The sequence below is a fragment of the Petaurus breviceps genome, unplaced genomic scaffold, assembly GCF_028583685.1.
Source record: "Petaurus breviceps papuanus isolate PSGF00001 unplaced genomic scaffold, PetGlider_PUasm1.0 140, whole genome shotgun sequence".
Classification (NCBI taxonomy): domain Eukaryota; kingdom Metazoa; phylum Chordata; class Mammalia; order Diprotodontia; family Petauridae; genus Petaurus; species Petaurus breviceps.
This window is the reverse complement of record NW_027185698.1, coordinates 38,806,327-38,831,501: the sequence shown is the minus strand read 5'-3', so window position 1 is coordinate 38,831,501 and position 25,175 is coordinate 38,806,327. Positions and strand designations below refer to the sequence as shown.

General features: G+C 40.1%; 1 protein-coding gene across 6 annotated transcripts in view; it reads right to left on the bottom strand.

Annotated features, from left to right (window-relative positions):
• Window positions 1-25,175, bottom strand: part of SH3TC1 (SH3 domain and tetratricopeptide repeats 1) — a 143,695-nt gene that overhangs the window by 49,864 nt on the left and 68,656 nt on the right. For 5 of the 6 annotated variants that reach the window (XM_069070425.1, XM_069070408.1, XM_069070417.1 and 2 more), the window contains exons 2-3: window positions 12,747-13,062; window positions 164-235 (exon numbers count right to left, since the gene is read on the bottom strand). In XM_069070425.1, coding sequence (XP_068926526.1) covers window positions 164-235; window positions 12,747-13,020 — 346 coding nt within the window. In that variant the 5' untranslated portion in view covers window positions 13,021-13,062. The remainder of the gene's footprint in view (window positions 1-163; window positions 236-12,746; window positions 13,063-25,175) is intronic. The other variant, XM_069070431.1, reaches the window with a different exon arrangement.

The following is a 25,175-nucleotide window of genomic DNA, read 5'->3' as shown; positions in this document are numbered from 1 at the left end:
TATGCCAGGCACTGTTCTAGGAACTAAGCTAAGTTGTTCCATGTGGGTACTGCTAAAGAAATCCATGTGTTAAATATACGCACCTTCTAAACTTCTGTGACCAGGACAAGACTCTAGTTACCCCACCCTAGTTAAAGCTCTGCCACTATGTAATGTTTGGTACCTGTTGGAAAAGTTCCCATCTGGCCAAAAGATGTCCCCACCGTGGCCCTGCAGCCATCAGAGAGCCAAGTTTCTGTAATAAAAAGAATTGTGAAAGTGAAAAAGTTTCACAAGATTAAGAATACCAAACTTCAACAGTATATATAGAGCACTGAAGCTTGCTCTCTCTCTCTCTCTCTCTCTCTCTCTCTCTCTCTCTCTCTCTCTCTCTCTCTCTCTCTCTCTCTCTCTCTCTCTCTCTCTCTCTTCCTCTGTGTCTCTGTCTCTGTCTCTGTCAGAACTGGATGGAACCTTCAAGACAGTCTAGTCCAATACCCTGATCTCCCATGGAGACAGAGGCTCAAAGATCAAAATTAAGTGAGAAATTAGGTCATCATATGGAATATGGGTCTGATGTTGGACTTTGTCCATTGTTGAAGAACCAGCTTTGATAAGTCTAGAGAGACTTCTACCTGAGGTCACGGGATAATCAGTGGTCAGACTATAGTGTAATACAGTGTAGAGAGTACCATACTACAGAGGAGAGTGTAGTGGACAGAGAGCTGACCTTGCAGTCAGAAATACCTGGCACAAAACCCTGCCTTGGTTGTGACCTTGGGCAAGTTACTTTACCCCTCATTGCCCAAACAATCCTCTGAGAGTATAAAGTGGAGCTGATCTTCATTGGGTACACATTCCCAACCTAGGGCTCCCTTCACTGATAAAATCTTGGGTCCTCTGTGTGTGCTCACATATGCACATGCATGTGTATTTATATATACACACATATATGCTTGTGTGTATGTATAGGTATATAGATACACGTGCATACACATATACATGCATGTATGTGTTTATATTGCATATATGTATATGCGTATTATGTATATGTATTACATCTCCATAAACACACATATACATATTATCTATCTGATTGTCTATCTCTCTATCTATCTTAAAGCCAGCGACCTTTGACAGTTGCTAAGTTGTGTAGGCTTTGTGACCTGCCTCAATAAAGCAGACCTCATCTTATGACTTACATCCTTGAAGCCCTGAAGTATGGGGAGGGTAGGACCTCAGCTCTGCTGGCCAGAGACTCAGAATGTACTGAATACAGATTCAAGCATACTGTTGCTGGTCTGATTAAATCCCAACATCACGCTGCTGCTTTCTTCTCATCAGCCTCTCTTCCTTCTCAAAATTGGAAAGAGCTTTGCTCAAAACATTTCTTTCCTCATGTGGCTAGCCTGTTTAAACTCTTGCTAGCTCCCCATTACCTGCCAGAGAAAGCTGGATTTAGAATCCAGGGTACCTGGGTTTGCTACTCAGCTCTGTCATTTTCTCTGGCCTTAAGCTTGGTTCCTTAACCTCTCTGGGCTCTTTTTCCTTGACTATCAAATGAATATGCTGGACAATATGATCTCTACGGTTCCCCTTCCCCACCCCTCACCTCTAAATCCTTAATCCTATAACTCCTAGGAGTTATGAAAAGTTATAAAAGCATAGGCTTGGCACTCCAGGTTGACCACACTATTTTCTTATGCACGAGCAATTTCCTCCAAGCAGGACAGCTATTTACTGCCCCTTTACTCAAACTCCATTCCCCTGGAAGACTCTGTTCTCATCTCCCCATTGATCTAAACCCTTCCTCCAAGCAATAAGATGAGGTTTGGTGGAAAAAGCACCATACCTACTGTCAGAAAGATCCAAGTTCAAATCCAGCCTCAGACATTGACCACCTATGTAAAGTCAATGATCAACCTAATTGCGTCCCTCAGTTTTCTTATCTATAAGATGAGAATAATAATAGCACCTATCCCCTAGGGCTGTTATGAGAACAAAATAAGGTAATATTTGTAAAGTGTTTAGAAAACCTCAAAGTGCCATAAAAATTCAATGATGATGATGATGATGATGCCTTAAGAACATGTTTGTCTTTAGACTTCTAGTTCACATTACCTACAGCTGGCACTTTTGCTTAATGGACTGAACTGATTTGGTGTCCTTAGTCAACTTTCCTTTCCCCCCACCCCCTTAAGCCTCCCTGACACTCCAGCCCAGGCTGCTTGGTCTCAGCCAACATTTCTCCAGCCTTTAATCCTAACCACAGTTTATTTACATGGTTAGCATCCTAGTTGCCTCACAGCTGTTTTCTATCTCCATTAAGATTGGCTTGCAAGTTAAGCTTCCAGATGATGAGACAGGTCTCATAGCCCCCAACCTAGGCCCCACCATTCTAGTGCTTCCATGATCCCCTTCCATTCCCATGATAACTTTATGTGGTCAGCAGGATAAGTATGATTGTACACCTCTCCCCATCCATGGAGAAAAATGAAAGTCAGAGGGGTTTTAAAAGTGACTTACCCAAGGTCACCTAAGTGGCAGAAACTATGTGAAACCAGCTGCCCTCTCCAGAGAATTTTTAACTCACATTAAAAAATATGTATTAATTTTTACATGTAATTGGGAAATAATTTAAAGAAATAAATAAAAAATATTAGAAAAAAATAAATTGTACAGGTTCAAATTCTAAGCTCTGCCATTCATTGGCTGTGGGATTTTAGACTAATTCACTCAATTTCTCACATTTGTCTCATTCCTGACTAGAAAACCCAGCATACATATGCCTTTTCAGTAATATTTTAATATTTAACTTATTATGGAACTTTAAAATGAAGTCCTTGAAATGCTTCTGTCTGTCACTTGAGAGCCACTTGAGAGAAATAACACTGGATTTAGAGGGAGCTATGTGACCATGATCAAATTACCTAACCTCTCCGATTCCCACTTTGTTCTGCTTTAAAGCAGAGAAAATAAGCCTTCTTCTGCCCCCTCACAGGGTGGTTGTATGGTTCGAGAGAAACAACAGATGTGGAAGTACATTATAAACATGCTAAATGGAACATAAGTAGAGCTTTGTTGCTGTAATTGCTTTAATGAATTTAGTAGATCTGGACTCATCTGGTTTCTACCACCACTCACTCACTAGCTCTTCAGCCTCTAGCAAATCACTTCCACTCTCTGGCCTTAGTTTTTTTATATGTAAAATGGAATGAAGGACATTAATACATCATAAAAAAAGTGATAATAGATCATGGAAACTTGGAAAGACGTATGAAATAATGCATAATGAAGTAAGAAGAATGAGAAATTATAATAAAAGATAGTAATGGTGGCAGCTAAATTCAGATGAATTGTGATGAAAAATCTCAATTTCAAAGAGATGATGAAACACACCTTCCCCCCTCACTGGAAATGTGGGGGACTATGGATAAGGGGTGTACCATACAAAATCAAGGCAAGGTTGACATTTTCATTGGTTTTGCTAAACACTTTTTCTTTTTTACAAGCAAGGCTTCAAGGGATTGTACCTGCAAGGATTCAAGGGAGAGATGGGGGTGGGGAGTATATAATAGGAAATGACTGATGAAAGTAAAAGGCATAAACAGTTTTGTCTTGTTTTGGCATCAGAATTGTTGTTTCTATGGTTCGGGATACACCTAGTGAAGGAATCCTGTAATACAATTCATAATCTTAGAGAGCTGGGGGGTGGGGTTGGAGGGACACAGAGAAATTAAGTACCTTGCTTAGGGTCACACAACTAATATGTATCAGGTGGGCCTTGAACCTAGGTTTTTGTAACTTTGAGACCATCTCCTTATGAATTATGCCATGTTACCTCTCTCTAAAACTTAAAAATAAATAAAAGAGTAGGGAAAGAAGGGGAGAGACTATAAAATCTTCCTCAGCTCTAAATCCTGTGAACCTTTATTTTGTTTGGTTACAGTATATTTCTGTAAAACTTTCAGAAAGAGAGAACATCTCTTAGTTTCACACAAAGGATGGTTCCCATGGGCCAACATTCTCTCCTCCTACTTGACTGCCAATGCTGTAAAGCTCCCATTTGAAATGGGGGTTTGACTGGTATCTCAGAAGGATTTAACAGGACAAATACCGACACAAGAATGTGTGTGAATGGGGTCAAGTGCTTTTCTCCTCTCACCTGGAGGTGGAGAAGAAAAAATAAAACAAAACCAGTGCAATGATTCTGGGGCTATCAACTTGGGCCAGCTTTGGTTTGGCAGATTTTCAGCCCTGGCAAGGGGGTGAGCTGAGCTCATGAGGTGCTCAGACCAAGCTGCAAATCTCGTCATTTCCTAGCCACACTGCCACCTATCTCCCTTGGTGTGTTTCCCCCAGTGAGTCATAACCACACAGGAAGGCAGCTGGAGCAAATTCTTCTTATCTTGTCCCTGCTTGTTTGCAGAAGTGGAGAGAGAGCCTTCCTCAAACACAACAGGTCGAGTTTGAAGCTTGGATTTTGTAGGATCTGAGGCTGGAGAGCTGCAAGAGATCATCCAGTCCATGAATTCTTAACATTTTGTGTGTCATGGACCCGTGTGGCAGTCCCTGTGGCAGTCTGGTGGAGCCTTAAAGACCCATTCACAGAATCCTGCTTTTAAATGCATAGAAGAAAATACATAGGATTATAAAGGAAAACCAATTATATTGAAATACAGTTATCAATATATGTATTTTTTAAAAAAAAAGGTTGTAGACCCAATATTAAGAATGCCTAAATCCTACCCTACCCCCATTTTAGAATATTAGGAACTGAGACCCAGAGAGGAGACTGGAGGTGTTTATGGTGACCCACGTAAATTCTGGAAGCTAAAAACTCTACCTACAATGAGTGGTTTACAGTGTAACATTTTGTAAGGACACCTGCTCTAAAAACTGGAAGGACTCTTCTGGGCTACTCAGAGATGAAAAACCATGTAGAAACATACCTTCTCAGTTCCCCTGAATGGAACCAAAAGTCCAGCTGCCTTAATCAAGGAACAAAGGTCAAGTGGGTAGAGAAGTAGCATGGTGTAGCTAACAGGAGCTCCCAGTTTTGTTATTAACTGTTAGTGTGACCTAGGGCAAGCCCCATCTCTCTTTGGGCCTCAGTTTACTCCTCTGTAAAAGGAGGGGAGTGACCCAAATGATCTCGATCTAAGGTCTCTTCCAGATCAGAATCCTATGATTCTAAGAAACTATAGCAAAACACCAATGTATTAAGTCTGTGAGTCTGACACTGAAGGAGCATGCCACATTAGGATTGTATTAGGCTCCTAGTTCCACCCAAAACTCATCAGTGGTACATGCAGTTGGCCAACATTATCCCTCACATCTCCATCACATCTCTACTACCCCACTCCAACTCCACTGAAATCACTGCTAAGCCCATTCCAATATGCCTTATGGAATCTGTGCTATTAACAATAAAGTCCTCAATGTCTGAAAGCTTTTTAAATAATGGGAGCCTTGACATCCTCATAAGACTAGATATGATATCCCCGGCAATCCTCTGGCTCCTATTTCTCTCAATTCTCCCAGTTTGCAAAGCTAGAAGAGAAGCAGGCATATTCCTTTCTTCTCACTGGCACAAGAGAAAGAGCCCTACATGTGGAATCAGAAGACCTAAATTTAAATCAGCTTCTAAACTTCTGTGACCCAAGGCAAAATTCCAGTCACCTCACACTAGTTACAGCTCTACTATGATGCAGTGCCTGCCACTTGTACATCTTTGACCAAGTGCTCTGTATCTATTATCCCAAGTTATTTGCCCTGTCTTGATCATAATTTTCTGTTCTATAAAATGAGGTGGTTGGATTTGTTGACCTTTAAAATCCTTTCCAGGTCTAAATGATCATTTCCCCTTCCACTATCATTCAGCAAATATTCACGTGGATTATTTGTGCCCAACCTGTGGTAGATCTTTCTGAGCTCATATTGATCTGATCAGCCACAGTGGACACACTGTGTCTTGATTCCAACACAGTGATGCCATTTTGGATGTGTTCTAGAATGAAGGACAGCAACCAACCAACCAACCAACCAACTAACCAACCGTCACTCAGTCATTAACTTTTCATCTTTCTAAGTGCTGGAAAATGTGTCTTATCAACCACTCCCCACTGTCTACCACTCCTCACCCTTGTTGCTGTCACATACCAACTTCCAAGGCACTCTTCCAAACTTTTTCAATGACTTTAGTACCTGATTTTTGGTCTTCTTCCTCTCCACTCCACCCCATGCCATCATTCTCCAGAATTCAATGTTGACAACTCTACTAAAAACCTAACCACACCCTCAACCTCCATGGTCTGTAGCCTTTGACTCCACTGAGTTCTCTTCTCCTGCTAGATGTCCCCACCTTCTTTAGTGTCAAATATTCCATGCTGTCCTAACAGATAGGTTCTTCTTCTACCCATTAGTCTCAGTTCAGCGATAGAATTTGTCAGGTTAACAGGATCATAAGGGACTTCAGATGCCCAACTCATAAATATAAATATAACATAAATATAACTCTTGCCCAACTCATCAATACAATCTAAACTGATCAAGTAAATGGCTGTTTGTGCCCTACTTCAACACTCTCAGTGACATGGACCTCATTATTCTATTCTCATTTTGATGGTACCAATTAGATTTTTTTTTCACATTGAACTATAATCTACCTTCCTGAAACTTTTACCCTTGATCCTTGTGCTGCACTCCAGAACAAAAGAGAAAAATTCTTAACTAGATTCTAGCAGCAGTTCAAATATCATTTGCCCTCACTAAATAGCTTAATAAGTCTGGTCATCTCAGCATCTCCTTTGGACATTCCCCAGCTCGTCAATGTCACTTATAATAATACGTGAACCAAGTGTAATCCCAGTGTGGTCTGAGCAGAGCACCTCCCTCACTCTGAACCTTCCTTCTGCTAATGTCTCACTATTACCCTCCATCACTCTGGACTCTTGTTTCTATTAATGCAGTACTAGGTTGGAGTTTTGTTTTGTTTTTTGGCTACCACATAATACTGCTGACTCATTGAGCTTAAAGACTACCTGTATCCTTAGGTTTTGTTGATAATGACCCACACTCTATATTCTGTACTTCTGCAAGTAACTGTCGAATCCAAATTCAGAACTGCTTATCTATCTTTATAAAACTTCTATCATTGACAGCGTCCTTCTCCCAGACTATTGGGATCCATTGGCTTACGTATGATCTTCTCTACTCCAAATACTGTGTTCATTCAGAGCAGCAAGGGGGCACAGTGGATGGAGTACTGGGCTGGAAATAAGGTAGACCTGAGTTCAAACCTGGCCTCAGATATTTCTTAGTTATGTAACCCTGAACAAATCACTTAACCTCTCAGACTCAGTTTCCTCATCTATAAAATGGGAATAATAGCAACCTTGAAGGACTGTTGTGAGGCTCAAATCAGATATTTGTAAAATGCTTAGCATAGTGCCTAGAAGATCCTAGAGGCTTAATTAATGCCTGTTCCCTTCCCCCACATACTCTTATTCATTATGTGCAGCATGAAGGTAGGGGCTTAATAAAGATTGTTGATTTGAATTGAATTCAACAAGGGTTAGGAGAGATCCCCAGGACAGGCTACATCCTTCTTGACTGTCATCGTGTCCTTCTCTATCACCCTTTAAGTCTCCACATAGAGCCAATTTTTAATCTACCTAATTATACTGTCATCAAGTACCATTTCCCATCTTGTCCTAAAGGATATAATAATAGATTGCCAAAAATCTTCCAGAAATACAGATAAATTATATTATTATATACATGACATTTTCCTGAACTGCCTAACCTTTTTTTATGTGCATGATGTGGGGGAAAAGTCTGAACCTGAGATTTTGTGAGAGCGGGAAATGTCTGGTAAGGAAACTCCCTTACTCATGCAACTCCTCCGTATCTTATTAACCTTAAAGAGTTTACCTAGGCCGCTTGCTTATGGTCACATAGCCTATACGTATTGAACCTGGGACTTCCTGAATCCAAAACCAACCAGCCCTCTACACACTACACCACAATGTCTCTGCCAAGTCTATTGACCATCTCCAAAAAAGGAAATGAGATTAGTCTCAAATGATCTGCTCTTGATGAAGTCAGCATAGCTCTTAATGAGCACTGATTCCCTAAGAACATACAAACTGTCCTGTTAACAATATGTCCTACAGTTTTGTCAGGAATTGACATCAAACTCATAGTCAGTCTTCTGAAAATTTTACCTTCTTTTAAAGAAAAAAAAAGGGCAGGAGGACATTTTCCCATCTCTAGTCCCTAGATTTAGATTTGGGAAGACCCACTAACTTTACAGATGAAAAAACTATCGACCAGAAAATTGAATGCCTTGATCAAGGTCATACAGGTAGATTCAATTCCAGATCCTCTGACTCCCAATCTAATTCTCTTTCCTCTCTCTGTACCATGTTGCCAGCACCTTTCTACCTCCTTAGTTTCAAACAAAACAAAACAAAAACCAGAATGTTCCAGTTGGTAGGCATTTTCAAAGCCATTCAGGATACTTGACCAGTGGCTATCAAAGCTCTGTTTGAAGACATTCAATAAAAGACAACCCACTACCTTCCAAGGCAGCCCATTTCACTTTGGGGCTCTTCCGATTATTGAGAAGCTCTTTCTGACATCAAGTTTAAATTCACCTCTTTGCAATATCCCCCAATGTCTGGAGCCAAACAGAACAAATTTAATCCTTCTTCTGAAGGTGGGATTTCAAGTACTCAAAGAGAAATACCATGTCCCCTCTGAATTTTCAAGCTAAGAACCCTTAGTTTCTCCAGCTGATCTTCACACAACATAGACTCTGCATTATACTGTCCTTTCAGCACCATGAAATATAATATGGTCAGACTGAGTGCTTTGAATTGACTGAAAGAAACTTGAGATTCTCTCAGCATCAATTATCTCATCAAATTCACTTTATCTTTGTTTTAATTCCTTCTATTGTTTTTGTTCATGGCATCAAAGAATTTCAGAGTTCACAGACTATCAGAGCAGGAAGGAGAGCAGATTTTAGAGAAACTTCCTAACCATTGAAGCTGTCCCAAGTCAGAAAGGGTTAGCCTTGATAAGCACTAAGTTTCTCATCACCCGAGTGTACAAGGGGATGCCAGGATGCTATTTCTCTGTGTATTCAGAGAATGAATGAAGAATGAATGTCAGTATTTATTAAGGGTTTATTATATGCCAAGCACTGAGGATACAAATAGAAAAAGCCAGATAGTCTCTGCTCCCAAGGAACTTGTACTCTTGAGCTGAGAGCATTCAGCCAAAGGGCAGATTGAGAGACTCAGAAATACTAAGGGTTCAGAAGCAGGAAGGCTGGCAAGGGCCATGGGTCATTGGGGTTGCATAGAAGAGATTCCTGCCATATAGGGAGACTCATCTTCATGAGTTCAAATGTGGCCTCAGACACTTACTAGCTGTGTGACCCTGGGCTAGTCACTTAACCCTGTTTACCTCAGTTTCCTCATGTGTAAAATGAACTAGAGAAGGAAATGGCAAATGACTATGGTATCTTTGTCAAGAAAACTCCCAAAGGGGTCATGAAGAGATCCTGAGAGCCTTTCCTAACATAAGATGCTAGTATTCCCACAGTTGAATACATGAAGAATCTGTGATTTTATCAGCTGAGAGAATCCCAATGGGAGAGCTCCCATCAATGAATCCTCATATGATTCAGTAAGTAAGTTGAGGTGAATGAGATGTAAAGTGGCTGGAGTCAAACAGTAGCAGAGTTTGAACCCAAGTTTTCTGGATTCCAACTTCAGCTCCCAATCCTTCTGTGATGCCTCTTTTAACACCTCATACCAGTGTGACAATACATTGCCCTTACACTACCCAGGTATCTACACCTGACTATACCTTGGAGGGCAATGGACAGAGCCTTTCAGGAGGTCATCCAGTCAAACCATGATGATAGCTGCTACCTAGCTTCTGTGAAGAGCTATTTATGCATGGGACATTCTAAGTACTGAATTATGTGGTTACTATTCAGTAACATGTAAAAAAGATGCTCACCCCATTTATCAGGGCTACTGAAACCTGAGGTAATAACATTATGCTGACAACAATAGAGTTTTCTTTAGATGTTTTTCAGTCATGTTTGACTCTTCACTACCCTTTTGGGAGTTTTCCTGACAAAGATACTGGAGTTGTTTGCTATTTCCTTCTGTAGCTCATTTTACAGATGAGGAAACTGAGGTAAACAGGGTTAAGTGACTTGCCCAGGGTCACACAGCTAGCAAGTGTTTGAATCAGGATTTGAACTCAGATCTTCCTGACTCCAAGTTTATCACTCCATTCACTGAGCCACTCAATCTCCAGAAACAACCCTCTGAGGTAGGTAGTTCAAATAGTCATAAGGCCTGCTTTACCATTTACTAGATCTGTCAACAGAGACGTCACTTTATCTCCCTAGGCCTCAGTTTCCTCATCTATCCAATGGGAATAATACTGCTTGAATCCTAATACTAACTGAAGTTTATATAGTGTTCTCCAGTTTGCAAAGCACTTTCCAAACATCATGTCATTTGTGGTTCATGACAACCTTGGGAGGTAGATACTACAGCTTTGGTTATCCTGATTTTACAGGTGAGGAAGGTGATGCTGAAGTAGGTTAAGTAATTTGTAGTTGATCATGCCACTAATAAGTGTGAGGGGTGGGATCTGAACCCAGATCTTGGGACTTCAAGTCCAGCCTTTCATCTATTCCATCATGCTATGTCTTTTTTTTGCATCTCTCCCTCTCTCTCCCACAGGATTATTGGAAGGAAAGTACTTTGGGAAATGTAGAATGCTTTGGGAATAGGAGCTATTTTTATCATACCATTTGGACAGATGGTCAAAAACTGAGGCTAGGAGGTTAAGTGACTTCTCCAAGGTCACAGAGCTAATAAATGATAGATTAGGACTCAAATCCACGTGCCTTATCTTCTCTAGGTTAAAAATTGCCAGTTACTTCAACCAAGTCAGAAAGTTTAGAGTGGAGGTTGGGGAGAAAGGGGAAATCATAGCTGTCTTCAAGTATGAGAAAGAATGTAGAAGAATGAGAAAGATGTAGAAGAAAGTCATAACTCATGGCTTGTCCCTGAAGACAAAATTAGGGGGTCAATGAGTAGAAATTTCAGGGAGGCTGACTTCAGTATAATGAAAGGAAGTACTTCCTAACAATTAGAGCTATCCAACCATTGAATGAAATGAGATCCTTGGTAGGGTATTAAGGTCCCCATATAAGATCACAGGATAAATCTAGTTCTGGAAGGTAGCCCAGGGGTCAGCTAACCCAACCCCCTCATTTTGCACATGAGGAAATGGGGTGGGGGGGAGGAGGGTGTTAAGTGACTTGACTTGGAAAAAGTTACACACACACACACAGAGCAAATGTCAAACATAGGATTTGAAATCACGTTCTCTAACTCCAAAGCGAGTGCCTTTTCCATTGTACCATGTTGTATTAATAACAGCTTACGTTTTTATAATACTTTAAAATTTGCAAAGCACTTTAAATACATTATTTTGTTTGATCCACTTAACATATTTGTGAGGTAAGCATCTATTAGCTTCAATTTACAGACAGAGGCATCAAGAGGTAAGTCACTTGTCCGAGGTCACTCAATAATAAATATCCAAAGCAAATTTGATGTTAAACTAGATTTCCAAGAGCTCCTTCCACCTGGCAGTTTCCACAATTCTGTAGCTGGGGGATTTTTTTTTGGAACCCCTGAAGTTGCTTCTCACAGGGTCTGTTCCTATTAGGCTCTCTTTGCTCAGGCTCTCTTGGGGAGAGGTGGCAAACTTTTTGGCTGTTTGACTGGCATCCTTTTTAAAAAGCTGTGTGCTCATGGTGCAGTGAAAAGAATGTGAACTTGGATTCTGTAGACTTAGGTTTGAGTCCCGGCTTTGCCTTGCTAGTTGTATGACTTGGGACAGCCTGCCTTATTTACTACCTCAGTTTGTTGAACTATAAAGTAAGGATAAAGTAAAGAAGTTGGATTAAATCCATGTTTTTAATCTTTTTTTTTTTCATCATGGTCCCCTTTGAAGATCTGGTGACATCTATGGACCTCTTCTCAGAATAATGTTTTTAAATGCATAAAATAAAATTCATAGGATTACAAAGGAAACCAATTATATTGAAATGTATTTATCAAAAATATAAAAAAAAACCAGAACACAATTTCATGGACCTTAGGTCAATAACCCCTAGACTAGATCATTCCTAAGGATATCTCTTTTAGCATTCGATTTTAGTATATTATAGGGATTATTCTCAAAGCTTTCTTCCAGTTCTAAATATCTGTCGCTATTCTGTGCTCTAAGGACCCTGATGCTTTAAGATTCTGTGATCCTTGGGGGCAGCTAGGTGGCACAGTGAGTAGAGCACTGACCCTGGAGTCAGGAGGACCTGAGTTCAAATCCGACTTCAGACACTTAACACAAAAACTAGCCATGTGACCTTGGGCAAGTCACTTAACCCCAATAACCCCAATTGCCCTCCCCTCCCCCCTCCAAAAAGATAAAGAAAGATTCTGTGATTCTAATGTCCTTTTATTCTCTTAACAATAAATGCCACACTTCTCCTTCTCCCCATCCCTTGACTGTACCTACACCTTTAGAAAGAAAAGAAAATCATAACTAGGAGAAGATGTCCGTCTTCCTATGAGAAAGAAGACAGAGGGACAAATAAGAGAAAAGGAAAATGTAGGGGGAGGAAAATAAACATCAGTGGAGATGAATGGAGTTCCTACCCATCTTTCCTGACCCAAAGGTTTCTTTATTCTCCTTTTCTCCTGGAAGCTTGGGAGCCTTGATGGGTATAGTTGGTCCCTGAAGGCCATCAAGAACATTCCTTCTCCAATTGTGGTCTCTCCTTTCCAAGGACCCCATTGGCTTTTTTCCCATCAGGGGAGCCAAGCGCTGCTGCCATCCCTCCTCCTCTTCCTCCTCCTGGTGAGGCCGGGGCTCAATGTCTGTGATGAAGCATTTTACTGTCGTGTCAGCCGGGACCACCAGCCCTTCCATGACTTGTGGATTTACTGCTTGCTATAGGATCTGCATGACCAGCTGTCCAAAGGAAAATAAAAAGAAAAAAAAAACACTGTTTTCAGAGAAGAGGACCTCCTAGGGAAATATCCTGTTGTTGAAAAATCACCATCAGTAGAACAGGAAAGAACTTTCCTTCCTTCCCAATAATGTGCAAACACTGGGATTCCATGTGTCCTGTTTGACTGTCTATCTCCAGTAACATGGGAACCTATTCCTTGCTTCCATACAGAGTTCACACCCACCACCAGGCTAAATCTCCAAGTAGAATGACAGAGCAGCAGAGATTCCCATTTTACAGATTAGGAAATTGAAACCCAGACTTCCCTAAGTTTTTAATATTGTAAAAGCAACAGCAACGACATTTACTTATTAGGAACCCTGTGAAGTAGATAAAAAAGTGTTATCATCATTTTAGAAGTGTGAAAGGTCACAGAACTGGAGAATGTCAGAGTCCCAGCCTTGTGACTCATGCTTCAATCAATCCATCAAGTAGTTATTACGTACCTTTTAAGTACCTGGGACCCTGCTAGGAGCTGGAGGTACAAATACAAAAAAATAAAACAATCCCTGCTCCCAAGAAGTTTGCAATCTCACATGGGAAGGTAATGTTGACCTCTGGCACTAAACCTGTCTCTTCACCTATAAAATGGTAAGAGTAATACTTGTATTATCTACCTCACAGGGATTGTTTGGGAAAAGGGCATTATAAACTTTAAAGCAATATGTAAATGTTAGTTGCTGTTGCTTTTATTATATTAAAAACTTAGAGAAGTCGCCTAATTATATTGTATTATAATTATAACAGTTATGAGCAGCTAGGTGGCTCTGTGGTTAGAGCACTGGGCCTGGAGTCAGAAAGACCTGAGTTTAAATCCATCCTCAAGACACTTACTGGTTGTGTTACTTTGGGCAAGTCACTTAACCTCTGTTTGCCTTAATCCACAGGAGAAGAAAATGGTAAACCACTCTAATACTATCTTTGCCAATAAAACCCCAAATGGAGTCATGAAGAATAGGACATGACTGAACAACAATGAAATAATATTTACTTCAAGTGCTCAATTGAATTTAAAAATTCATTCAACAAAAATTATCATTATTATTTCATTATATTCTCACAATAGCCTAGAGAGGTAGATGCTATTATTATCCTCATTTTACAAATGAGAAAACCTAGGCAGACAGGGTTTAAATGACTTGTCCAAAGCTAGTAAGTGTCTGAGGCCAAATTTGAACTCGGGTCTTTGATGTTAGGCCCAGCACCCCAACCACCATGACACTCAGCTTCATAAATATAAATATATTTATGTCCATGAATAAAAATATAGACAATATGATATTTATAATTAACATAATGTAATATATAATTAATATAATATATATAAACAATATATCCATGAATACAAATACAAACAAAGTAGTTAAATACAAGATAGTTTAGGAGGGAGAATACTAGCAATTGAGGAAAGACTTCACACAGGGGACAGTGCCCGAGCTCCATCTTAAAGTGACAGAGAGATTCTGTGATGCAGAGAGAAGGAGAGAGGGAATCCGGGGCACAGGATAGAGACATAGAGAGAGGAGATAAGACAGAAGGTCAGGAGTGAAGAACAGAGAGGACAGTTTGGTTTGGAGAAGACCCCAGGTGTCTTCCTTCATTATCTATGCTACTTCTGAAGCCCTCCTTTCCTCATGCCCCTCTTTGCCCTTCCTCCCCACCTTCTGCCCCAGGTTGGCTGACCCTCTCGACATTCTAGATCTGATCTACCTTTCTCTTTCTCAGTACCTCGATGATTATAAAACATGGCAGAAGATTAGAACAGGAAGAGATTTTAGACATCATTTAGTCCTACTTCATTTTACAGAACTTGGGATCACAGTAGCATAGATTTAAAGATAGAAGGGCCCTTCATGGTTATCAAGTCCAACCATCCCATTCTACACACGAGGGAAATGCAGCCCAGGAAAAGGAAGTGATTTGTCTAACAAACAGTTAAATGGGAGAGAAAGGATGTGGGGGGAGGGGAAAGTTTTTGTAACATTTAAAAAAAACTTAAGTCTATGTAGAGCAGAGAAGGATTTAAAAAAGAATCTACTTTTTGGAACTGAATTAAAGTAGCGAGATGTCAGCTTATTTTTTGTAGACTCATTGAAAGCATCCTCAGGGTGATCCCGTTCCAGAATGAATGACATGTAATTTCATCCTGTCTCCACAAGGTTTTAATTTCTTCTACTAGGCCTGTCTAGGTTAGAATCTCTTCAGTCTAAAAATTATGAGAATTTGATATGGAGATGTTTATTAACAGTGTTGTATTAAGTTTTTATGGATTAATATTATGTCCAGCAGATTATGGGCAACAGTTTGATTAAATAAAACACACACACACATATATGTGTGTATATTATATATATTTATTTATTTATATACATATATTTATTATTTGACATCCACTCTCAATTCTAGTACAGTTTATTTGTCGAAATTCTTAGGGCTATTTTAAGGTCTGTATTTGTAGTATGGGGATTTGACATCTGTTAGTTTGTGAAAGCTTCTGATGTATAATTTAGGCCACCAGGTTATGTCTCGCTGAGTATTTTGTATGTGCTCAATTTTTAATCTGCAGTGAAATGTCCACAATTTTTTCCATTTCCTATTATATTAGTCTGAATCTCAAATTTCATTATTATAGGGGAGGCTGGGTATGGTTCCAGGTGTGGAAACTCACTCCGTGGATACAGATTAACAATTCATTTGTAATCTAAATTCTTAGAGAATTGCTCAGGCTTACTGAGAGGTTGAGTGCCCACATTCACATAGCTAGCATGTATCAAAGATGTGAATGGAACTCAGGGCTCATTCCACAGCAGTCCCTCTTTTCAGCATTATTTAATAGCTCCCTCTTGGATTTTATATGAAATTATCATATTATCATTATTATTATTGTTGTTGTTGTTATTGTTATGGGCCACTTTTTCCTCCTGGACTCTCTCCTCTGAATTTTATGGCACTGCTCTCTCTTAGTTCCCTTCCTGACTGATCATTCTGTCTTAGTCTCCTTTAGTCAATCATCAGCCTTTTCCTGCCCTCCAAGTGTGTGTTAGAGCTCTGTCTTGGACCTTCTCTTCTAGCTATACTTTCTCCCTTTGGGATCTCCCCAGTTCCCATAAGTATAATTGTGAGATCTATGCAGGTGACTCCTGAATCTACATATCAAGCCCTCACCTCCCCCTTATACTCCAGCACCACATCATGAATTGCCCAAGGTTATCTCCTCTTGGAGGTCGTAGCAGGATCTCAAAATCAGTATGCTTAAAACAAGACTGTCTATTTCCCCCAAAACTTTCTCCCTTCTCCAAACTTCTCTGCTTCTGTTTGAATTTATCCTTCCAGTTACACAGGCTGGCTACCTTGGAATCATCGTTAACTCTTCTCTTTAGCATTTACAACATACCGTGTTTCCCCGATAATAAGACCTATCCCGAAAATAAGCCCTCCCCTTACTGGTGTAAGATTCCTCTAAAATAAGCCCTCCCCCCAAAATAAGCCCTATTGAGATTGCTACTGTAGTGAAGGTGATCCCCTGCGCTACACACTACATTAGGTACCCTCTGTATGCACCGTCCCCCCCGCCCCGAAACGCACGCCGCGCTCCGAGCTGCATCCAATCAGAGCTGCAGCAGTGAGCGCGTCATCCTGTTCTTCCCCAGTGATTTGCTTGCTGGCGCCATTGAGAGCAGTGCCGCGGAGGAGAGCTGAGGCAGGACAACATAAGCCCTCCCCTGAAAATAAGCCCTCTGGTGTTTTTCTTTCCAAAAAAATAATAAGACAGTGTCTTATTATCGGGGAAACACGGTATCTACTCAATTACCAAGTCTTGTTGGCCTTAACTGCTGGATACCTTTCCCATCAATTTCTGGTCCACACATAACCACTACCCTATCTTAGTTCCTCAACACCTCTAACCTGGGTCATTACAATAATTTCCTAAGTCATCTTCCAATCTATCCTCCACACAGCTGTCCAAATAATATTCCCAAGATATAGATCTAATCATATATATAGTCCTACTCAGAATCTTCATTGTTTTCTACTGGCTATTGTAAAAAAAAAATACAAAACTTTCAGTCTGGTATTTAAAGCCTTCCTCAATCAGAATCCACATCTATTTTTCACATAACCCCCACATGCATTCTCCATTCAAAAGGTCTAGTAGTTTATTCCTCATGTATGATAATCCATCTGTTGCCACCAAGGGCTTTACAAAGGTGAGCTGCATTTCCTCCTCACTGCTATGTCTTAGAATCCCTAGTCACCTTCAAGACACAATTCAGATGTCACCTTTTACTTAAAGTCTTCCCTAATTTCCCTATTTGTGAATGCTCTTACCTTCCTATTATTCCTATTTGTATTATTTGTACATACTTTTATCTCTGGCTCTGTTCCTCTCACCCCACCTCACGGTGAATATAATTTCCTTCATGTCAGAGATATCTGGTTTTGTTTTTTCTGCATCTAGCACTGTGTCCGATGAATAGTAGATGCTTAATATCAATCATTCAAACAATCAATAAATGCTTATTACATGCCTGCTATGTGCTAGGCACTATGCTAATAAATGTCAACTCAATTATTAATTTAATTAATTGCTGATTTTTTTTGCCATACATTAAGGTTTAGGATGCACTTTCACATGCATGATCTCATTTGATCCTGAAAGGGAGACAAGGCAAGGATTATCAGTCCCATTCAACCGAGAAGGAGACTAAGGCTGTGAGTGGGGAGGTAATTTGTTGAGGGTCATGAAACTAGTCAATAATAAATCCAAGACTTTAATTCAAGACTCCTGACTCCAAGGCCAATGTTCTACTTTAGTCTAAATGGGTCTTACTATCTGTTAACTCAAGCAGGTTGCATGTCTCAGTCAAAATGGCAAAAAATCAGGGCCTTGAAAGAACACTTCCTTCAGTCCTCTGGTGCTTACTCAGATTGGTCCCTGTCATACCCAGTCTCATAGCACTGACATGCCTCCAGTCACAGCCAGGAAAGGAAAGCAACTGGCCCAGATTTTCCCTGGTGCTGAGAAGTCACCAGCTGTGGGAGGGAGGAAAGGAAGGAAGCCAGTAAGCAGATATGTTTTTGCAGAGTTAGATAAAAAGTTCCGGCAAACAATCCTACATATTGGGAAATGTCTTCTAAAAGGCAATTCATCACTTGCAGAAAGAAGGTCGAGGGAGGTAGAAGAATTACAAAAAAGCAATCTGAGTTAACAAATATGTTTTAAGGGACTGCTGTGTCTTGGTATTATGCTAGGTGCTGAGGCTTCAAAGGCAAAAATAAAATGGAATATCCCTTAAAGGAACATAGGGTTGACTATGGGAATGGGGGTAGGGAGGAAAGGAAGACAGAGAAGTGAGCTATAATAGGTACATATTTCAATGGATCTGTGATCTCAGTGAGAGGAATACTTCACCCAATATTAAAAACCCAACCCACTCATGACCTTTCATCTAGTATGACTCTCATCGTGTCCTCCATTAAGTACTCTACAGGCAGTCAAAGGCAGCAGAGGAAGTGGTCTGTTCATTGGTTGCCGCTCACTCTTGCCACATGACCTGTCGTCTTTCTTTCCCAGTCCTATTGCTTCTCATCTTTTAGTGCTGTTACTCATGCATGCAACACTTATTAAAGCATCATAACCTACTCCTCCCCCCCTACCGTGTGCCTGTCCATTGTTCTTTGGGGGACGTGCAGCTTTATTCCATGACTTAGTCATAGAGCATCATGAGAAGAATACCAGTGTTTAAAAAGATGGGCCTGTTCAGAGAAAAAACTTAGGGATTTTGAAAGTGCTACTCAGCTTCTAAAAGGTGATGCGATCTGTTCTGTTAAATTCTAGACTCATTTCATTGTCTATTTTCAGTGTCTGTCATATATATATTATATATGCACTCCAGTATCTTTCCCAAATGGGATCACAAAGAGTTAGACACAACCGAAAAAACTTAACAACAACAAAAATAGTAGGAAGAATGCTGGACTTGAACTCAGAAGACCAGAGTTTTAGTCTTGGCTCTTCCACTTAGTTAATAAACATTTATAAAGCATATTTGCTTTATGCCAGATACTGGAATAAGCTCTGGGGATACAAAAAGAGTCAAAAGAAAGTCCTTGCTTTCAAAGAACTTACACTCTAACAGAGGAGACAACAAGCAAACAAATATATACCAACAAGCTATATGCAGGGAAAATAGGAAGTAATTAAGAGGGAAGGCACTAGGATTAAAGAGGATTTGGGAATTTAAAGTGAGCCAGTAGGCAGAGAGAAAGAGGGAGAGCATTCCAGGCTTGGGGGACTGCCAGAGAAAATGCCCAGAGCCAAGAGATGAGTGTTTTGATCATGGAATAGCCAGAAGGCCAGTGTCACAGGATCAAAGGGTCTGTGTTGGGGAGTGAGAAGACTGGAAAGGGAGAAAGGGCTTTGAAAACCAGAAAGAGCATTTTGTATTTGATCGTGAAGTCATTAAGGAACCACTAGAGTTTTTTTTTGAGTAAGAATGGTGAAAAGGCCAAAATAGCACTTTAGGAAAATCGTCTTCATGTGCCTGAACTTAACTAGCCAAGATATCTTGAGCTGATCATGGCCCCTTTCTAAACTAGTTCCCTGATATGTCATATGACAGGATTGGATTAAATGATCTAAGGTCTCTTCCTGGTTTAACTCTGAGCAAATGTATGCATTAGAGATCAGCAGGTGGGCAAGTCTCACTTGTTTATGTCAAAACAGCAAGCCAAAGCTTGAGAGGAAGTGAGTCAGAATAAAAATTAGGAAGTTAGAAAATAAATAAAAGATGGAAAAAAGAGAGGGGGATGGATATCACCAGCTGTTGTTCAAAGCTTTTGTCTTTAAGCTAAAGAACAGAGAACTTTCTTCCCTAAACATGTGAATAGAATGCCTGGACATTTATATTATATTTATGTTTGTATATTCTGTTAAAAAAATATATCTCTGACCCCCTAAATAAACCTATCTATTATCTAAAACCTACAATCTACTGTCATGCATAATATCCTATACTGAGTACTGGGGGAAAAATAAAAAAATAATAATCTCTGCCTTCACAGAGCTTCTGGTCATTTTGGGAGGTAGAAATGAGATATATCTACAATTATGTGGAATCGAACTGTGGCCTAAGAAGTTCATGGAGGGAAAGAATTACTTTTAATTGGGGTGGTGAATGACCTTAGTATAGCAGCCTGGGGCCCCATCTCACAAGTAGGAAGCCCTAGAAAATGTCTATCCTAGGTTCAAAGTATTCTTTTAGTTTGTTGCCTTAAAACTATATGTCATGAGCCCCTACCAATATATTTATCTTCATCAGTCAAGACAGAGTACAAAGTTAGCTCAAAGCCAAGGCATTTACCAAAATGGCATAGTAAGAAAAGTGACAACAAAACATATTTTACTGTGCAGAAGAGACCCACCAAACTATGCCCATCACCACCAACACCAATTATTGTTGACCGTCGTACCATAGGTAAGGCAGACAAGTTAGTCCACTTGAGTTAGCAAGGCACTATGAGGAAGAGACAAGAGGCAGCATGTGCCAGACAGGTCAAACACTGGCTGCCATTTTGATTACCACCTCCCCTTACACCCTGGTGGAGAAAGCTCAAGAGCCATGGGAATAGCAGTACCACCCCAAGTTATCATCCAGGGAAGCAAGATGTTAGAATGTAAGTTTCTTGAGGACTGGGACTTTCTTTGTTTTTTAATTTGTATTACCATGTTCAGCACATAGTAAATACATAATGTTTCCATTCATTCATCCATTCATTCATTCATTCATCCATCAGGTATGGATGGAACTGTTTGTCCTGCAATTTCCCTTCCTATCAATATTCTATGAGGTAACTTGCCTAATGCCAACCACTGAATTTGTAGTAGACCCAGAATGAAAATCCCCCTTCCTACTCTTTACCCCTCACTGAGGCTCTTGTGGTGTGTAGCAGAATATGGGAGTCAAAGAAGCATTTTAGAGCTGGAAAGGAAGTAAGTATAGACAACCTGTTGGAGTCTAGAGAGGCAGCCTGAGTACATGGGGGTGGGGAAGACTGAGGAAACAAACCAAGGCCCCAAGGACAGACCATCAAAGACAAGCAAGGTGCCAGCTCCTGATCCAACCCTTTATTTCTACCTGGTTGTTGCTCTCCGCTAGCCTGTCCCTGAGCAAGGCTGGCCTTGTTGCTTTGAATAAAGACAAGTGGCGTAAGCCAGGTAGAGGAAGGAAGAAGAGAGGAAGGCACTTTCCAACCCCAGATTCCTAGTCATCAAACCACAAAGTATCACAACGAAAATGGATATCACAGACGATTTAGTCCAATGTCTTCATTGTACAGGTTAGGAAACAGAGACCCAGAGAGACATCACTTGTATACTTCCAGGTAGGGACAGAGCCAAAAATAAAATCAAGGTTTCCTCATTCCTGTACCAGTGTTCCATCCCCTTCCTCTATGCAGCTCCAACAATACAGGACAAGCTCAGCTACACCAGTCACCTTCCTTAGGGAGGCCTAGGGAAGCCTGGGAAGGGAGGAAACCCCAGCCACTGCTCTCTCCTCTCCCTGACTCCTCCCAGGGCAATGGAATGTCTCCAAACACATTCCAAAGATACTGTACCTCTGTACTTCCTGGAGTGGGGCAGGGAGAACCCGAAGAAGTAACCAATTCAGTCTCACTTCAGTGGCTTTCTCTGACCCCCTAAATCTTTGTAGTTAAAGATCAAAATTCCTGTTCAAACAAGCTCCTGGGAGGCCTCCCTGGTTAAGCCACTACCCCCATACTCAAATGTAGGCCTACAGTAGATTCCCAAATCTGGCTGCTGGATTTCAAGGTCAAGAATAAATAGGATCACAGAGTTTGGAGTTTGGTGGGATCTCAGAAATCATCTACAGTTAACCTTTTCAGTTTATTTATGGTTGAGAAAATTGAAAGAGGGTTATATAGCAAATTAGCCTGATTTTTAGCAATGGGACAACTAGACCTGAAGTCAAAAAAACTCATCTTTCTGAGTTTAGATCCAGCCTCAGACACTTACTAGTTGTGTGACCCTGGGCAAGTCACTTAATCCCATTTGCCTCAGTTTCTTTATCTGTAAAATGCACTGGAGAAGGAAATGGCAAACCATTCCAATATCTTTGCCAAGAAAATCTGAATGGAATCATGAAGAATCAGACACAACTGAAATGACAGAACAAACCAATAGGGACTAAGCCTGTGATTTCACTGTTACAGGGAACTCCCAAGTGAAGAAACTCCCCCTACCAAGGCAGGCAGTCAACTTCTCATTTCATCCTATAGTTAATAGGTCCCTAGTGCACTTAGATGACTTCACACAGTCACTATGAGAGTCAGAGGCACATCCTGAACCCAAGTTTTAGAAGCTGGCTGTCTATCCATTATGCTGCTGTGACTCTGATTTCAGAGAGGCAGCATTTTATAATGAAAAACAAAACAAAGCAAATCCTGGACTAGGAGACAGAAGACCGAGACTTGATTCTAGTTCTGGCACTTATAAACACTGCAAGTCATAACTCCCGATGAACTTTAATCTCTTTCTTTTTACAATGGGGATAACAGAAGTGAAACACCTATCTCACAGGATTATTGTAAGAATTAAATTACCCAAGTTATGATTAAGTTGGCGACCAAACACTTCCTTCATTCCTCTGATGTTACAACCACCTTGATGTAGGTCCTGCCACCTTGTATTTGGACTATTGCAATAGCTTATGGGTTGGTCTCCCTGCCTTGTCTCTCCCCCCAATCCCCACCATGGTCCATCTACCACTCAGTTATCACATTGGTTTTCCTAAAGTGCAGGTCTGATCATATTACTCAACCTGCTTAGTAAATGCCAGTGGGTCCCTAACACCCCATCTGTTCAAATTTTAAAGCCCTTCAATGCCTGCCCTTTCCTCCCTTTCTAGTCTTCTGACATCTTACTCCCCTCACCAACCACTCTTGCAGTGACACTGGCCTCTTGAATGTTACTCATACAATACATTCCATTTCCTAACTCCTCATCTCTGTCTGCCTCCTGTCTTTCCTGCCTTTCTTGGAACTCAGTTAAATACATACCTTCTACAAGGAGACTCTCCAATTTTCCTTAATGCTAGTGCCTTCCCTCTGATAGAGTATATCCTCTACATATCTTGTTTGCACATAGTTTTTATATGTTGTCTCCCCCATTACACTGTGAGTTTCTTGAGAGCAAAGACTGTCTTTTGCCTTTCTTTGCATTAACATCATTTAGTGCAGAACCTAACACATATGTAAAATTGATAAATGCTCATTGACTGACTGGTTAATTTATGAATTTGTTCTTTACAATGACTCCTAGAGGTAGGTAGTGCAAGTATTTTTTCCTTCCTCCAAAAGAGGAAACCTCTCAGAAGCTGCAAAGTGACTTGCTCAGTAAATTTCAGAGGTGGTATATTTCAATCCAAGTTCTCTGACTTAAGTCTAATATTGTTTCCACTACAATAAGCTATCTCATTCAAAAGACTATCACTTAAATATTGTTTGATATTACCCAAGGGGCAGGATAATTAACCTAAATCTTCCAGATTAGTCACCTTAAGGTAAAGGAAAAATATTTTCTTGTTTTGTCCCAGACTACCATGGATAAAAGGGAAGATGATTTTCTCATCTAATCAACATAATAGAATCATAAATCTCGATCTGGAAGAAACCTATGGAGGCCAACTAATTCAACTTGTTATATTTTACAGATAAGAAAACTTGAGTCCCAGGTCAATTAAATAGCTTCCCCCCATAAACAGTAAATGTCTAAGGTAGGATTGAACCACGGTCTTCTGGTGTCTTAACAGCCATGCACTTTCCACTGTTCCATTATCCTTCCCAACTAGCAAAAGTACCTACACAAAGGCTTCTGAGGACTGTGCTATATTCACAGACACCAGGGCCTCTGTTGGAAGGGTCCCTCTCACTAGTTACTTAAATAGTTGTGGACACAGCAAATGTAAGAGTTACCAAATGTGGCAGTAGAAAGAGCACTGGGATATTAAAGAAATTAAATTTAAATTTAATTTAATTTAAAGAAAATATTAAATTGAAGAAACTTGGGTTCTAATCCTTACTCTTGTCACTTGCTGAATGACTAAGCAAGTCACATGCCCCCCTGGACCTCTGTTTCCTCATCAATAAAATGTGAGGTGATCCTATATACTCTAAAATGTGTACAGTGGTCCTTTTATGGTAGCAAAGAACTGGAAACAGTAGGTGCAGATTGATTTGTTGATCAATGGCTGAATCAATTGTGGCCATGAATGCCACAGACTCTTACTGTGCTGCATAGAGAAGCATAGACAGATTTACATGAACTTATCCAGAGTGAAAGAAGCAGAACCAAGAAAACGACATACATAATGACTACAATATAAATGGAAAGAACAACTAAAAAACAATCAAAAGCCAGTGCTGCAAAATTACAAAAAATAAGCATGAAAGAAAAAATGGAAAGAACACTCCATTCCACTCCTTTGCAGAGTAGGGTTTTCATGGGTGAGAAATATTGCGTATATTATCAAACTTTTTCAATACATTTATCAGTTTTGCTGGGTTTTACACCTCTTCCTATTTTTCTTAAAAAAAGTTGGAGAGACATCATCCTGGGAGAAATTTTGGCCAATGTTAAAAACAAAAGATAATAATGAAAATTTATTTTTAAAAGAATAAATAAAATAGGGGTAGAGGATCTTAACTAGATAATTTCTAAAATACCCTTATAATTCTGAAATTCTATGAGCTATTTTTTAAGGATCTTTCTAGCTCTAAAATTTTATGTATCAGCATACTTTTTTTATATTATGTATTAGTCCTGAGTTCAAATCCAGCCTCAGACAATTACTAACTATGTAATCCTGGGCAAGTCACTTAACCTGTTTGCCTCAGTTTCCTCAAATGTGAAATGGGGATAATAGCACCTACCTCTCGAGGTTGTTGTGAAAATCAAATGAGATAATATTTGTAAAAAAAATGCTTAGTACACTGGGTGGCACATAGTAGAAACTATATGAATGATTATTTTCTATTCCCTTCCTGGGATCTA